This window comes from Carassius carassius, chromosome 45 (assembly GCF_963082965.1).
Source record: "Carassius carassius chromosome 45, fCarCar2.1, whole genome shotgun sequence".
NCBI lineage: Eukaryota > Metazoa > Chordata > Actinopteri > Cypriniformes > Cyprinidae > Carassius > Carassius carassius.
This window is the reverse complement of record NC_081799.1, coordinates 23,388,399-23,405,087: the sequence shown is the minus strand read 5'-3', so window position 1 is coordinate 23,405,087 and position 16,689 is coordinate 23,388,399. Positions and strand designations below refer to the sequence as shown.

The window sequence follows — 16,689 nt, the reverse complement described above, 5'->3', positions numbered from 1 at the left end:
CTGAGTACAACGACTTTGGGGCATTTCTACAGATAGAATGACAGCACAATTTTGGGGATTACTATTGATTACAATTGTTTCTGTTATCTTTATTGCTAAAGAATATGAAATGTGCAAGTTCTAGCATCAAAATAGAACTTATAAAAATGCATACAAATAAAAAGAAGAGTTTTATGGTAAACTTTGAGAGTAAAGTTTCAAATAAATTAAATTAAAATTATATATGGAAATTAAACATGACAAGTAATATATCTCAGTTATATCAAACAGGTTTAAGAGAAAAAGTTCAGAAGAAAAAAAGTTTACCGGAATAGCTTGCTGAAAATTGTAATATTTTAAATCAAACCTGACCAAAATTAGCGTTTTATACTTTTGAAACCTACAGATCTGATTTAGCACATATGTTGATAAACAATATCTAGGATATTCTGTGTTTTTCCACAAGCAGATTTAACACTTGTTTTAAACATTAACCTCCCTAAATTTATCATGTTATTAGAATATATGGAATGACTTTTAAAGGTCTTAAAAAAAAAAACTATTGGACGTAAGACATAATATAAACAAATCATCCATGACCTTTCACGACTAATGAACTTCATAGCTTTTCCATGCCTTAAAATCACTTTTTAGAAATTCCATTAAAAATCCTGGTTTTCTAAAACCATGGGGACTCTGGCATAAAAAAAGAACATTTCATTTTTGGCAATCACTGGCAGATTAATCCTTTGTTTAAGGCATCATTTTATTTCTTTTTTTCCCTTCTGGAATTTATTTTTTCTTAGGATTTAGTAGTGTACAAAGGTAAAGTATCCTGTTTAGCCATCCTGCATGCAGAAATATGATGGCTGACATTGCGGTTTTTAAGTCTTTAAATGCACAGTGATGGACAGCAGAAACCTGATGTCATGAAATCCATTACAGCAGCAAGGGCTGTTTCAGCCATATGACATGAGCGAGCACTCATTCACTCTCTTCTAGGTCGGCTCTCAGCACTCATTATCTCTGTACTGACCCACCTCAAAAATACACTAAAGGCACATACACACACTCATTCACCAAACTATTGTTCCTCAGGCCATGTAGCAATCAGTGTTAATGAGAATTAATGTTAATGAGAGAAGGGAGCTGGAACTAATGAAAGACACCATTCGAGAAATCAAGATGACCTGATGTAGCTGAACAAGAGGATAAGAAATTAACACTGCCAGGCGCCAAATAAGGGGATAAAAAATTGGCTTTAACGAGTAGTTAATTTTTTTTTAACATTACTGGACATTAAGCATTAATACTTATTGCAACTTAACTAAGAAATTCATAATGGTGCTGGTTCTACAAAGTCTTGTTAGAAAGTTCTGAAAAAAACACACATTTAAAAAGCTTTGAATTTTGAAGTTTTATAGGTCTTATGACTACACGAGGCTGGAAGAACACTTAATTTCCCAGAATGCAAAACCTGACATGTCCAAACATATGAATGCAATGACCAGTCATAGACAACTACATTAGTCTATAGGCTTACAGGAAACAACAGCCAGTTTTAAAAAGCAAGTTTTACACACCTGATCCACAAATGCATGTTTCACTTTCTTTGGTACATCACCAAACACAAGCAAAAACTCTTTATAATGTTATTTAGGAACATACTTAAGATTATTTTAAATATCTTGCCTGCAAGAATGCAGCTGCCCTACACAAAACAAATTTAGTAAAATATTGTAAATTGCAACCACAGTAACAAGGCAAATAACAGACAATTATGATTCTTGTCAAACGGAACTTTATAAACAGTAACACTGTGAAATATTATTATAATTTCCATTTAAATATAATATTAAATGTAATTTATTCCCGTGATCAAAGCTGAATTTTCAGCATCATCACTCCAGTCTAAGTGCAGGAAACGGTTTCTGATTCAGACAGGGATCTGTGATGAAGAGAAAGATCAAACGAACAGCATTTATTTGAAATGGAAGTATTTTGTAAAATTACACATTTACTGTCCTTACTGTGATTTTTTATCATTTTAACGTACCCTTATGAATAAAAGTAGTATAAAATCTTACGGACCCGAAACTTTGGCCAGTACTTGATATTTTCTCAAATCACCATTTGCAGGTGAGATAAGTTCATTTTGAACACTCATTTGCTCCTTTTCATTAATTAAGAATCTATCATTTAATCATGTCTGAACTGAGGTGAGGCATTACCCTCTAGTATGTTTGACTCCCTGATGGATAGTGGCAGATACACCTTTGTCCCCACTTCTCACGCTCTGTCGCTGCAAATTACTGACGTCTAACAATGTGTTTTCTGTGCACACAGATGGTGTTACCCATTGTCTACCTTCTTATGGGCACCGCCTTCAGCCACGACCTCTTTGTGCAAAAGATGACAACAAACAATAACATGACAAAATAATAACCAATACGACTATGACAGGACCATCACGCCAAACAAAAGTAACCCAGGAAAAATAAAAAAAAGAGTGCCAAAAAAAAAAAGAGTGCTCAATTATTTAAAATACTTCCAGCATCCATCTTCTTTTTGTGGTTTGAGACAAGCATTCAGCAGTGTATTGATTTCCCAAAAGGTCTGGAAGTCTGGGTACATTCAGAGGAATACAAAACAGGTCTCCGAAGACTGTTCGGAAACACATTTGCTCGCTTAAGAATAAGCCTTATTAACTGCCTTACTAACCACATACACCCCGAACGAGTTTCATTCAAGCACGCTGCTGTTGATACAGTCAGTGGTGCTTTCAATTAGCACTTAAAGGGTTAGTTCACCCAGATAGCAAATTTATGTAATTAATAACTTACCCTCATGTTGTTCCAAACCCGTAAGACCTCCGTTTATCTTTGGAACACAGTTTAAGATATTTTAGATTTAGTCCGAGAGCTCTCAGTCCCTCCATTGAAGCAGTGTGTACGGTATACTGTCCATGTCCAGAAAGGTAAGAAAAACATCATCAAAGTAGTCCATGTGACATCAGAGAGTCGGTTAGAATTTTTTGAAGCATCGAAAGTACACTTTGGTCCAAAAATAGCAAAAACGACGACTTTGTTCAGCATTGTCTTCTCTTCCGTGTCTGTTGTGAGAGAGAGTTCAAATCAAAGCAGTCTGGATATCCGGTTCGCGAACGAATCATTCAGTTCACCAAATCAAACTGAATCGTTTTAAACGGTTCGCATCTCTAATACGCATTAATCCACAAATTACTTAAGCTGTTAACTTTTTTAATGTGGCTGACACTCCCTCTGAGTTCAAACAAACCAATATCCCGGAGTAATTCATGTACTCAAACAGTACACTGACTGAACTGCTGTGAAGAGAGAACTGAAGATGAACACCGAGCCGAGCCAGATAATTTACAAAACATTGACTCATTCACGAGTCAAGAACCGTTTCTGTCAGACGCGTCCGATTCGTGAACCGAGGAGCTGATGATACTGCGCATGTGTGATTCAGTGTGATTCAGCGTTACACACAGAGCGTCTGAACTGAACTGATTCTTTTGGTGATTGATTCTGAACTGATTCTGTGCTAGTGTTATGAACGCGGGTAAACCGAAGGCTTGAATCAAGGGCAATCATCGCAAATGACGCCATTATACGTCGAGCGCAAAAGAACCGGTGAACAGTTTTCTTCAACCCGTTTATTGAATCGAACTGTCCGAAAGAACTACTGGTGATCCGAAAACCGATGCAACCAGTTCTTCACTCGTGAACGAGTCAGTCTATTGTTCGCTATCTGGCTCGGCTCGGTGTTCATCTTCAGTTCTCTCTTCACAGCAGTTCAGTCAGTGTACTGTATGAGTACATTAATTACTCCGGGATATTGGTTTGTTTGAACTCAGAGGGAGTGTCAGCCACATTAAAAAAAAGTTAACAATTAAGTCATTTGTGGATTAATGTGTATTAGAGATGCGAACAGTTTAAAACGATTCAGTTCGATTTGGTGAACTGAATGATTCGTTCGTGAACCGGATATCCAGCTGCTTTGTTTTGAACTCTCTCTCACAACAGACACGGAAGAGAAGACAATGCTGAATAAAGTCGTCGTTTTTGCTTTTTTTGGACCAAAATGTATTTTCGATGCTTCAAAAAATTCTAACCAACCCCTCTGATGTCACATGGACTACTTTGATGATGTTTTTCTTACCTTTCTGAACATGGACAGTATACCGTACACAATGCTTCAATGGAGGGACTGAGAGCTCTCGGACTAAATCTAAAATATCTTAATCTGTGTTCCAAAGATAAACGGAGGTTTTACGGGTTTGAAACAACAAGTTATTAATTACATAAATTTGCTATCTGGGTGAACTAACCCTTAAGAAAGTAGTAGCACTACTCGAGCAGCGTGAAGAGTCTAGAAACTCCCACTTTTACAAAAGCATCTTGACTCTAAGATGACAAACATAAAAAATAGAAAGAAAGGTTTATTCTTCCTCTCAGCTCCAGCTGGACTCTTCATTACAAAGCAACATCCGCCATGACAACTGAGGACAAAGCTACAGAGTCGGTGTGTATGTTTTGCAGTTATCATTTCTAATTAGCCGTCTGTGAAGAGAGTCGAGAGGACAGCGCTCCCTTAAGCAACTTCACATGACTTGAAGGATCTCTGTGAAGGAGCACCATTCAAGTGCCCAAAATGTCTCCAGATGATTAGCCTAAAATGATGAAGCCTGTATAATGACAATAATATCTGATCCTTTCCATCATGCACAGCGAGCATGCTCTCAAATTATAAGTTTGGCCCTGGGATGCAGATCTTCAATGACATATTATGCTGTCAAAATCCATCAGTTGTCTCCAGCTCAACATATTACTGAAACAGGAGGAAATTATTCTGCTGAAGTGCGAGCCAACATCCTACTTCTCAGTACAGGTACAGTTTTATTGACAGCAAAGCCATCTTCACTTGTCATGTCAAGATGCAACCATTGCATTTCCCCTGTTTACAGCTTTGTTTACATTATTTTCCTTCCCTACGGAAAACTGTACAGTACCTTCAGAATCTGACCCAGTTTGGCTGAACGCTTGTAAACATTGTCCCTTCATACAATCCAAAGAGTGCATATAAATCCAAAGAGAAGCTTGGTTAAAACTGTGTAGGGACATCAAGCTAGTCACAGTGACCAGGCTATTGAAGCACACAAATTTCCCTTGAGAATCACCTTGTGCTCTGGTCAATAAGCTGACAGACAGGCCTATGGGCTTAATAGCTTATGTGCTACCTTCCATCAGGTGGGTCATGCATTTAATATTAGCTCAAGTAAAGTGAGAAGTGTAAAACAATTAAATACTGCAAAAATGAGAACTTCAGCCAGGACTTAATAAAGATGGTCTGCTAGCCCAAGGCCAATGTAAGAGTGTTTTGTATTGCATGTTGTTATTGCAAACTCTGCTGATTAGCCACCAATACCATGTCTTCGTGTTGCCTTAAAATAGATTGTGAATCCTTAAAAGCAACAATAATATAAATAGGACAAAATATATATACATTTTAGTGAACAAAAAGTTGATATTTTTTTTTTTACATTTAATATATAAAGCCTATATAATAATATACATAAATATAAAAATGGTTTGCAAAAAAAAATAGAAATTTTCAAACTTAATTAAATTAAATTAAAATTACATTAAATTAAAATTACATTTATGCATTTAGCAGACGCTTTTATCCAAAGCGACTTACAGTGCATTCGGGCTATCAATTTTTACCTATCATGTGTTCTTAAATCTTGGTAATAAAATAAATAAATAAAAATAAATAAAAATAATAATAAAATCTTAATATGATCTTTAATCAAACTGATCCTTCTGTGGTAAAGTGAGGCAAGTGAAAATGTTGGCAGGGCAATTAAAAATATGAACTACAGAAGAAAAAAAAACTCAAATATGACTTTTGGGAAGTGCATCAACCGAAGATAAAATGCCATTAATGTACGATTCCAGCTTCTTACAAAATGTCAACAATTTCAAAGACTTCTTGATGGAATATTTTACCAGCAATCATCCAGTACACAGCAGTGAACTATCCAGAGTTTTGGTAGAAACACAGCCATATATCTTTGCTGCAAATGAGACAAGCATTCACAGGGACAGCTATATAATACAGACGGTGTAATTGGACATGCCCTGAACCCCAATGAGTCACGTGATGTTGTTACACAACGCTCATATATAGACATGTGCCGGTATTCGGTAATGCGATGCATCAAGGTTATAAATATGCACAATATTGTTATCGTAGGCACTTCTAAATACAGTGAATAATCATACATTACAAATTATTCCGAATTTGGGATGCATTTTAAGAATACTTTTCCAACCAACTAGTCAAAATGCACAACACCGCTCTACAACACAACTGCTTGAAAGACACGTGTGCGCTCCATAAGCATGCATGCGAAGCACATGGGGGAACACGTGAGAGACATGCTGAATGAAAGCACATTCACTCTCTGACAGCAGATGGTGCTAAACGGCAGAAAAGGCAGTCGTTACCCTGGAAACCCCATAAATAAAGCAGTTGCTGCTACTTACTAAAGCGTATTTAAATAGATTTAAATAGACATTCAGATCTGTGGATTTGCTATGGTGTTAATCACAGTGCCAAATACTTAAATATTTTGACTTAATAGGCTATTCTATTTCAAACTTAAAAAAAATAAAATATTTGAAAGTGTTCTGACTCTTTATTGTTTGTTAACACTTTACATTGGGGCATTATTAGTTAACATTAGTTAATTCGTTAGTTAAAATAAACTGCCAATGAAAAATTCATCTGAACATTCATCAATCTTAGGCATTCCAATATTTAATACCACGTTGTTAAAATCTAAAGTTGCAACTCTGTTATTTAATGAGCTAACATGAACTAAGACTTGTACTTTTGTAGAAAATGTAGCGATTGCTTATTGTGAATGTTAATGCATTAACTAAGGTTAACTGAGGTCTTATTGTAAAATGATACCTATGGGTCTTTATTGGTTCTTTTGCACTTTAATTGGTATAAAACGTTTAACTTCATATATTTTTCTGTGGTGCTTTATTGTATTTAAATATTCAGTTATTTTTGTTATAAGAAAAAAGTTATTAAACCTGTTATACTGTATTATGGCCACTTTTTTAAAACTTATTTTCAATATCGTAATAATACCATATACCGTAATAAAAGCATTAGCAATTAATCACAACATGAAAATTTGATACTGGCATATCCCTACTCGTATATCTTGATATGGTTTAATTTGTCAGAAGATAATGTTTGGGGCTGGGTATACCAGTCACAGGGACATAACACTCTAATGAGGATGATAACTCAAGCTTATGAATCTGACCAACCCCCTAAATACAACAAACAGCCCCATCACAAGCCAATGAAAAACGAGCATTACGCTGGTTGAAGCTTAATTAGGCTAGGTTACCAAGTGCACTTTCTAATGCAAATGTAATGGCCTTTTAACTCCTGAGCATAACTGACTTTTTGACAGCAATTACCCTCCAGACAGAAAGTGTCTTTCACTAGTGGTTTAACATGACACATATTTGACCAAATAGTACAAAATTGGTGACAATCAGTGTCAGCTGTCAAATCCCTGCTGCAGTGTCTTGTTCTGCTGTTCAAATAATTGCCTATATATCCATCCATCCCTGGATTAGACCAACAATGAGCTTTTTTGGACTGCACTCAGAGAATGAACACTTTCATTACTCCTTATAAGCAATATACTGGGAGATGAGGGCAGCCCGCCCAGTAATGCCATAGGACAAAGCGTTCTCTGTATACAAGAGTGAAAACTGACCTCTGCATGACCCCCTACAGTGTTCGTCAAGATATGTTGAAACAAACTCCAGAGGAAAAAAAAAACAACTTGAGGTGGCAATACCATCTAATCAGTGACAAAAGAAAAAATAAAGAAGATTGTACCAATGGCAACTGAGTAGACAATTAACACTTGCCATGCTGTTTTTCCTCATCCATGCATGAGAATGAGAGGATGTGGTTAGAGGTTTAGGAGAGAAAGACACTTTGGCACATTAATTATGTCTGTAAATGGAGAGATTTGTCCTCTCGAGGACAATTCAAGGTAGAACAACAACTATGATTTATGATCAGCAAAACAGAATGGTGCCTCACAAGGCAACTCTGCACTGATGCAAGTCCTCACGCAGTCTCAATCTAAACCTGACTGTTAATTGGTTGATTGCCAAATAACTTTAAATATAATGTCAAAATTATAATAATGCAATTATTTATTTACCATTTTCATAATGAATATTGTTCTGTATTTTTTTGAATAATAATCTAATATTAATATTATTGTGACAAACAAATTAAACTATAAAATAACAAATGGAACAAAAAAATTTTTTATATGGGAATCAGCACTCAAAGATCTGCATATTTGATACATAAAAGAAAAAATAACATTCAAACCCAAACAACCATATGCTATGAGTTGATAATGCATAAGCTAAACAAAATGGTTGCAACACAATTGCCACCAGCATTAGATAATTCTACCTAAGCACAAGTGATTTTGCAAGCAATATCTAGATTGCATATAATTAACCAGATTATCCATATACATAAAATAAAACTGGCATAATCCCCATATAACCCCTATATACTCAAAAAAATCGTGTAACGTTACGTTCCCCAAGACCATTAAAGAAAGACAGGACGATGACATAAAATAAATAAATAAAAAATATTTTAAAAAGATGATCCTATATGGATGTCGATTTTTATTAGAGATAAAATTTGTACCCTAATTATATAACGTTACCAATAATGAAACAACTAATATATATATATATATATATATATATATATATATATATATATATATATATATATATATATATATATATAAACAATCCCAGGCGCGTGGAATCTCGTGCGTAACAAAGAGACTCCATGCGCTTCAAGACACTGTTAGTTTCAACAAAGTCCATTGACTTTAAAGTTCATTCAGTTCATTCAGTTCATTCCAAGCTAAACAAGCCCAATTTCTTCCGGAGATGAACTGATCTAACGTTACACAAAGAAAGTGCACTTCGCAAAAGCCTCTTCACACACCCATCTACCCCTCAATGATGAAGAGGACAGATCTTACCGTCTAAAGCCCTGAAAAGACGACGGCCATGACATCCGTGATTTTTTCAGACCCGGTCGGTGACCCGTATCCATCGCGTAGGTTCGGTCCATTTTCCCCTGTGTTTTCAGGTAAGCTATCGGTCGGAGTGTGTGTGAGAATATCCCGCTGTCTGCCCCTCTCGCTCTCTCTCTCTGTGAGAGTTTCTGCGCTAGAGACGGTGAGGCTGGCGTCTGCTGCCTCCGCAAACGATCAGGAGGAGCGCGCACATCATCTCCACGCAGATGCTGCCGGTCACTTTCCCGCTCACCATGAGCGACCGTTATTTGAAACTGTCAAACTGACTGAGGAAAAGCGACTCGCCATAAGTCGCCTCTAATATTCAGCACGTTACAATTTCATCATAGAAACGAAGAACCACAATAAATGAGGTGAAGGAAAGCAAAAATGAAAATAAATAAATAAATACTTGTGCTACTCACATTATAATTAACAGAGTACAAACTGGCAGACAGAAAATGTCAGAGGAGTATGTCGATGTATGGCAATACAATGACAATCCCACTTTAAATTCATTTAAAGGGGTCATATAATGTTTTTTTTAAAGATCATTATTTTGTGTATTTGTTGTAAAAGAATATGTAAACATGCTTTAAATGTTAAAAAATATATATTTTTAAAATACTGTACATTATTGTAGGTCCTCTTTGCCCTGCCTCTCTCAATTGCATCCTACAAAGTCCCTCCTGACAAGAGCAGTCTGCTTTGATTGGCCAACTGACCCAGTACATTGTGATTGGCTGAACACAGCAAGCACTCATCGGAAATGCAACGCCTCTTTCCATAATCGCAAGCTTCTCCTTTCAAAATAAATGTAAAGACAGTTAATAATGTCCTTAATTTTACCATTAGTTCAAGCCAAAAGCCTCCTATGTGTTTGCAGTTCAGTACACAAACCACGGACAGTTAAGACAGCTGAGTTGACTCCACTGTGATGTGAGTGACCTTGTTTCTCTCTCTCTCTCGCTCTCACAGATGCGCACACACACACACACACACACACACATACACACAGCACGCAAAACACCACATTTTAACAGTCAATAGCAAATACTTTATCAACAAAACATACTTACAGTAGCTGATTCAGAAACGCGAGATTGTCATAGCAAAGTCAGAATTACCTTCTCTCCTAGGTTCACGAAATGGTCGTCCATAAAATGCGTTGCTGCTCTGTTGTAACTTGTAAGTAATCTTAAAATTCCTAAATCCATCTACTTTCAGAAGGCCAAATAAAGTGCTTTTGCTTTTGCCTAGAAACACACACCATATCTCTGATATCGCTGCTTCAACATTAACTGCGGTAAGGTTACTGAAACCACGCCTTCTTTCTTTGCATGAACATTTGGGCGGCATTACACAAATCTTCCCCACATAGTGACATAGACATGTGGGGGTGTGTTTGAAAGAACCATTTTAGGGGGGTGTGGCAGATTCTTAACTTTGATAAGGAATATCTTGTTGGTTTTGAGACTTTATTCTTTGCAACTTCAGGGATCTTATCTATGCACAATCAGCTGGTAACACTCCAAAAAGAAAGGAAAACTTGAAATCGCATCATATGACCCCTGTAACAAACATTTTAGCATAAAATTGCAGGGAACACTTGTAATCAACTATTTTAGTCTTTTGATGGAGATTTGGAGAGCAGAATAAATTAGGTTTCCATTGATGTATGGTTTGTTATGATAAGACAATATTTGGCCTAGATAAAACTATTTGAAAATCTGGAATCCGAGGATGCAAAAAAAACTAAATATTAAAGAAAATAGTCTTTAAAGTTGTCCAAATTAAGTTCTTAGCAATGCATATTACTAATCAAAAATTACGTTTTGATATATATGTGGTAGGAGATTTACAAAATATCTTCATGGAAAATGATCTTTACTTAATACATGATCTTTTACTCTCTCTCACTCTCTAATAACTGGATTAGACTGCATTAATAACTGCATGAGCCTGCATATCAATGGCTCAAGCCTCGTTATTAGCTCTAAAATGACGTTTTGGAATTTGCAATGGAAGGTTTAGGATGATGTGTATAAAAAAAAATAGTTCAACACATTTCATGAAGGAAACAAAATGTCTTGAAACAAATCATCTGAACAATGTCTTGATGTGTGGTTGTGACTCCTGGACGTTATAATTATTAGAGAAATAATAATTTTGTTTTTGTGACTAGCAATAGCACAAACAAAAAATCATGGCTCATGGTTTTTAGACTAAACAAATATAATCTGTGGGTCTCATCCCAACCTACTATTTCAAAAGAAAATATTTCAAAACAGGAACTGAACGCAGCTATTTTCACGCTACGATTAACTAACATTTCTCATCAACTTAGTGGGTGGGCGCTTCAAACCAAATTTTCCCATGCAAATTAAGTTTACTGTAGGCTGACTGAGTTGATAAGTTCCAAGATTGAACTGAATAATGGAAATAGGTCTTGTAGGGCAAATCAAAGCAGCAATTGGTTTAACGTTTGCTTGCGGTTTGTGCTCTGTGAGCTTGGGAAGACAAAACATTTTTGCAGGTATGAATCTGCAAAAAAACAGGCTACATTAAATTTGATGCCACTGGGTACGGGGATGGTTGTCAATGATACTGATAATCCAAATAAATGTTTTGTGGTAAATGTTATGCATCAAATCAGAGATTCATAAACTGACCTTCTTCCTTGAACTCACCACAGACGTGTCTCTGGATGTCACTTTTAAGGGTGGTGTAGACCAGTACAAATGTGTCAGAGTGATTGACTAGTCATCTAACCACCAACTAGTGAGTTAGTGAGGTCATTTAGTATGTGATCATGACCCCAAAACAACTATACATAGCTTACTCATTTAATTCCTGACCATCCCTAATACTGAACAGAACCATGTGAATAATCTGTAATTGAAGAACATGCAAATGCAGAGCCAGGGTTTAGATCAAACGATGCAAAAAATTAAACTGAGAAAATCGTTTTTTTATGCTTTACATGGAGCCTGACGCATGAGCTATTTATTACATGCCAAAGCATGCACAAACTTCTAAACGAATCCCAGATGTATTCACATATCAAGGGGCAGAAAATGACTCACCAGACACAGAAAAATTGTATTCCGGTCCATGGCTGATTCAGGCTGCTGATATTGCCAATCCAGCACAGCAAGGCTTTGGAAAGAGACAAATTCCTATTTTCATGTGACTGTGAAACTATGAACATCTTCTGACTTTGAATATGCCAAGCTGTATCTAGAAAAAAAAAAAATCTGCTGAGGTCAGCCTCAATGGCAGGTGTTTAGGATAGTATAATGTACTTTAGACTTAAAAGAACACCGTTCAGCAGTATCAGTGCTAAAGCTGATTTAAACAGTCATAGTGTCACTAACAGGGTGGCCAACGAGCCAGTCAAATCGACCCAATCAGCAGCAGAGCCGGCAAAATGTGTTAGCATGTTGAAGAAATTCAGTGAGAGTTAGTAGCACACACTGAATGAATTATAAATGAACCATGACTGGGGCCAAACCGGACAATACATCCAGGAAACTTCTTTAGAAAGCAGCAAAGATCTCCACAGTTTGTATAGATCAGAAAATCTGTAATGCAATCACAGGAAAGTGCGTCAGGTACTCTATTAATTTCACTTTACAGGGCAAATGACTTATGATTTATATGACTTGCAATCATTGTGACATTTAAACTGGATGTCTGTGATTCAGAACCTGACAGGAAATTACTTTCTCATTCCCAACAACGTGAAGGGGTCTAACAGTGTTTTCTCTGCGGGGCAACATAAGAGAAGACCTTTTTTCAAAAAAAAATAATTCTGTCCTTGGTTCTTAGCAGCACTTCCATCTTTTCATCTAACCTTGTAAACTATTAGACGTTAATGAAAGGAGATTGTACCCAGTCAATAAGGTTTGATTGAATCCTGCCACTCTAAAACACTACAGCAGTGCACGTCTAGTTTGGCCTAAATATAAAATGTAGCTCCAAGATGACGCAGCTTTTCAATGAATAGCCACAGAGGAAATTGATTGTGAATGGCGGGGTGCCACTGATTTCTCTGTGTTATAGAATAAGGCCGTATTTGACACATGCATGTATTCATGTTGCCGGCTCAGGTAGAACGTCAGCTGTTTGTTAAACCTACTCAAAAACATGCCAAATCTTTAAAATGCAAGAACTTGCACTCTCCGAACCGGTTCAAGGAACGAAAACAAAAACCGGAAACGAAATTTTGACAGGAACAGAACCAGAAACAGAAACGAAATCAAATTTTAAAGTTCCGAACAGAATCGAAAATTTGAAATGGCCGATAACCGGTTAATAACGTTATTTTATCGTTCCATTTAATATTTGAAATTTGCTGTCAACCAATCACGAATTCCAGTAGACTCCGGCATATGCAAATATGACGCTGAAGCCAGCAAGTGAAATGTCCGCTCAGCTGTGAACTCATCATAGGCAAGTCTCAATGACAATTCACCGCCTTCAGGGCCTGATGGCGCAGCGCAAAAATGGCCTTTTTTCTCGGCGTTGGTGCATGTGCATTCTACACTCAAGCGCCAACATGCTTAGCTTTTCCTGACCAACTGAGGACCGCAGCTCTCCTTTGATTATTCCCAACTTTGAGAAGCTCCGCTCGCCGGGGGCATTGGACATTATCATGCACAGATAGATGCGCTAACCAATTTCGACATTTGGAAACGTCTGAGAAAGATTCAGCGATGACAAAAACTTATACAAGCTCTGCTAATTCGTTCATTCAGCAAACTGTATCAGCTAATTTTGACCGATTAATAATCAGTTAAACGGTTTAAAAAGTAATTTAATTATTCTTAGTAAATTATCAAAATATTTAAAAATGTTTGCTGCATGTTTAAAATACGCTACGTATTATATATATATATATATTAGAGAGAGAGAGAGAGAGAGAGAGAGAAAACTTGTATAGCCGATACGTTTTTTAGAGAGAGAAAAAAAAATATTATTTCATTCAGAAATAGACATAATGCAGACACAAAAATTTTACAAACATTAAGCCATAATAAACACTAGGCTATTTTGTATAATCATTTGTCATTCAAATACATCGCAAATACGAAACTTTGATTTTGTGTCGAATGAGAGACCCGCTGGTTTCAGTTTCGCTTTAGCCTAAATTAATTCGTTTTAGTTTGTCGTTAATATTGCTATAGCTTCTTATATTTTTAATTCTTGTTCTTTTCTAAATACTGTTAATTGAAATTATTTTGTTGTGGAGTGAGGGGAACTAAAATAGCCTAGTGGAACTTCTCAAATTTCCCGGAAGCTGAACAGTTTTCATTTGCTATATTAACCTCAAAATAATTCTTAGAATGAAATTTTGAGTCCAACTTTCGGACGCATATACAGCGTTACTTATTATAAATTTACTATTATTCTATATTTGTTATATTAAATAACATTTTAGCATCCAGATACGTCAGGAACATGGAAATATTTGGATTCGTGCAGAAAGAGAGAGGTAGGCATCAGCTTCACCTTAGATTAATTTGTTATGGATTGACATTTTTTTAGCCTTAACTAATAACTGTTTTTATAATGTTTTTAAACATTTAGACTACAGGCATTTTAGCTTTTATCATTTCGGAAGTAATAGAGCTAATAAAATGCGACGTGAGCCGCAACTTTTTATTTTTTTACTCTCAAAACGCAATCTTATAATGTTATTTTTTTCTTTTAACAATGCAGCAAACATTTTTAAATATCTTAAAAATACTTTGTCTTTAAAGTGTTATTATATTATTATTATTAGGCAAATATTATTGTTTTTAAAAAATAACGTTATTAACCGGTATTTCTTCCACCCGAACCGGTTTCGGAACGGTAATAATATTAGAGGAACGCAGAAAAGAAACGTTAAAATATCGATATTGCTCGGAGTGAACCGATTGAATTTTTTTTTTCATTTTCAAGCCCTGAAGTCAACACAGCTGATGAAATATTCATGGGGCTGATGCTATATTGGCCCGATAAAACTCTGTACAGTAGTAGTTCATGTGAGACTTCACAGTCTTAACATTTTAAACCCTAAACAATCTCGTCTAAAAATGCCAGGAGTCACAGCTGAAATGCAACCCTACATAATATTTTCAGGAATAATGGTTGAAATAAAGCCAACTGAATCAATAAAAATACAGTTCCTAAATAATATTTAACGGATTACTGATTGTCATATTTCAAAAGAAAATCTAATTTATAAAAAAGACTAATTTCCACTGAACAAAACTGAAATGCATGGCTTTTCAATACCTCATCTGTTTACAAATTTGAAGTCTAATTAAGGGAAGTTTACTTTTTTAAAAGCAAACCGGTAGCTACTAAGCCCAAAGTGAAAACTTTACATCCCAGTTTAAGACTATAAAAACACCAATCCAACCTCATCCTGAATATTGGGAGTGGGCTTTTTTGCCTGTAAGCAACCACCCACAACACCCACAAAGTTCTGCACAGGCAAGCTGCACTCATGTTGTCTTCAGTAAATGTGAAAATCAAGTGTGAAATAGTATCACCTAAAATAGGTGCACCTAAATTCCTGAATAAATTCTAGTATCACCTAAAAATTTAGACGCAAGAAATTCACAGATAAATGACATTGAATGTTGGATACCTAATAAGAAACTGATCTTAAGCCACAAATTCTCTTTCATCCATCGCCTTGAGGCCCTGGAGAGACATCCTTCAGCTCTGCCTCTTTAAAGAGTCCATCAAAGAAGGAACAGGCTGCATGGATGATAAGTGACAGAAAAACAGCAACAGGGTGAAACTGGACAAAATGTCAAAGTGTGTTCTAATCTAGCCCTCCCACCAAAGAACTTCTCACTCTAAACAGGATTTGAGGAGCTGGTAGTGAAGCCAGTCTTTGCCCAAGCCTAAGCAGTCGATTTTATCGCCATGCCCACTTCATTCTTACATTTCTATCACTGGCGATGATGAAACGCCACTGCTGAGAAATATCCAAGTGTTTGTATAAAGACTCCCACAATGTGTTCTTCACAAATGACCATGTGGGTTGAAAAAAAAACTTGGTGCATTAAAGATGAAACAATTGACAACCAATTATTTTTATGTTATGATAGATTTTTGACCTGGCACAGAAAAATTATAGTGGATACAAGTCCTTATATTTTTCCATTTAATGATCACATTTACAACATGAAATGCCACAACAAGGGCATATTTATCTGTTTAGGGAAGTCAATTATAAGGAATTATAAGGAAGCACATTAGAATTCATCATAATTTAGTTGCAATTTAGATTGTTGACAGTTTATTTTGCATGCGTTTTGTGCACTGTTGAAGAAAGTTTATAGGTTATACTTTATTTTCATGGTCGCCTTCAGAAATTCATTTGACTATGAGTACCTTTGCAACTACAACTACCTCTCATTGGAGTATTAGTAGACTGTTAGATTAGGTTCAATAAGTTACAAAGAAAAAATTGTCCACACACTGAAATTACAGCTCCAAAGCAAAAATTTCAGTCT

The 16,689-nt window shown here is 36.0% G+C and overlaps 1 protein-coding gene across 5 annotated transcripts in view; it reads right to left on the bottom strand.

Moving 5' to 3' along the window:
* The window catches only part of LOC132127716 (cAMP-specific 3',5'-cyclic phosphodiesterase 4D-like), a 244,931-nt gene that overhangs the window by 164,373 nt on the left and 63,869 nt on the right, over positions 1-16,689 (bottom strand). Inside the window, exon 1 of one of the 5 annotated variants that reach the window (XM_059539763.1) lies at positions 9,134-9,365. The exons of 3 other annotated variants lie outside the window; for them this stretch is intronic. In XM_059539763.1, coding sequence (XP_059395746.1) covers positions 9,134-9,225 — 92 coding nt within the window. In that variant the 5' untranslated portion in view covers positions 9,226-9,365. Of the gene's footprint in view, positions 1-9,133; positions 9,366-16,689 lie in introns of those variants that run through there. One more of the 5 variants, XM_059539766.1, reaches the window with a different exon arrangement.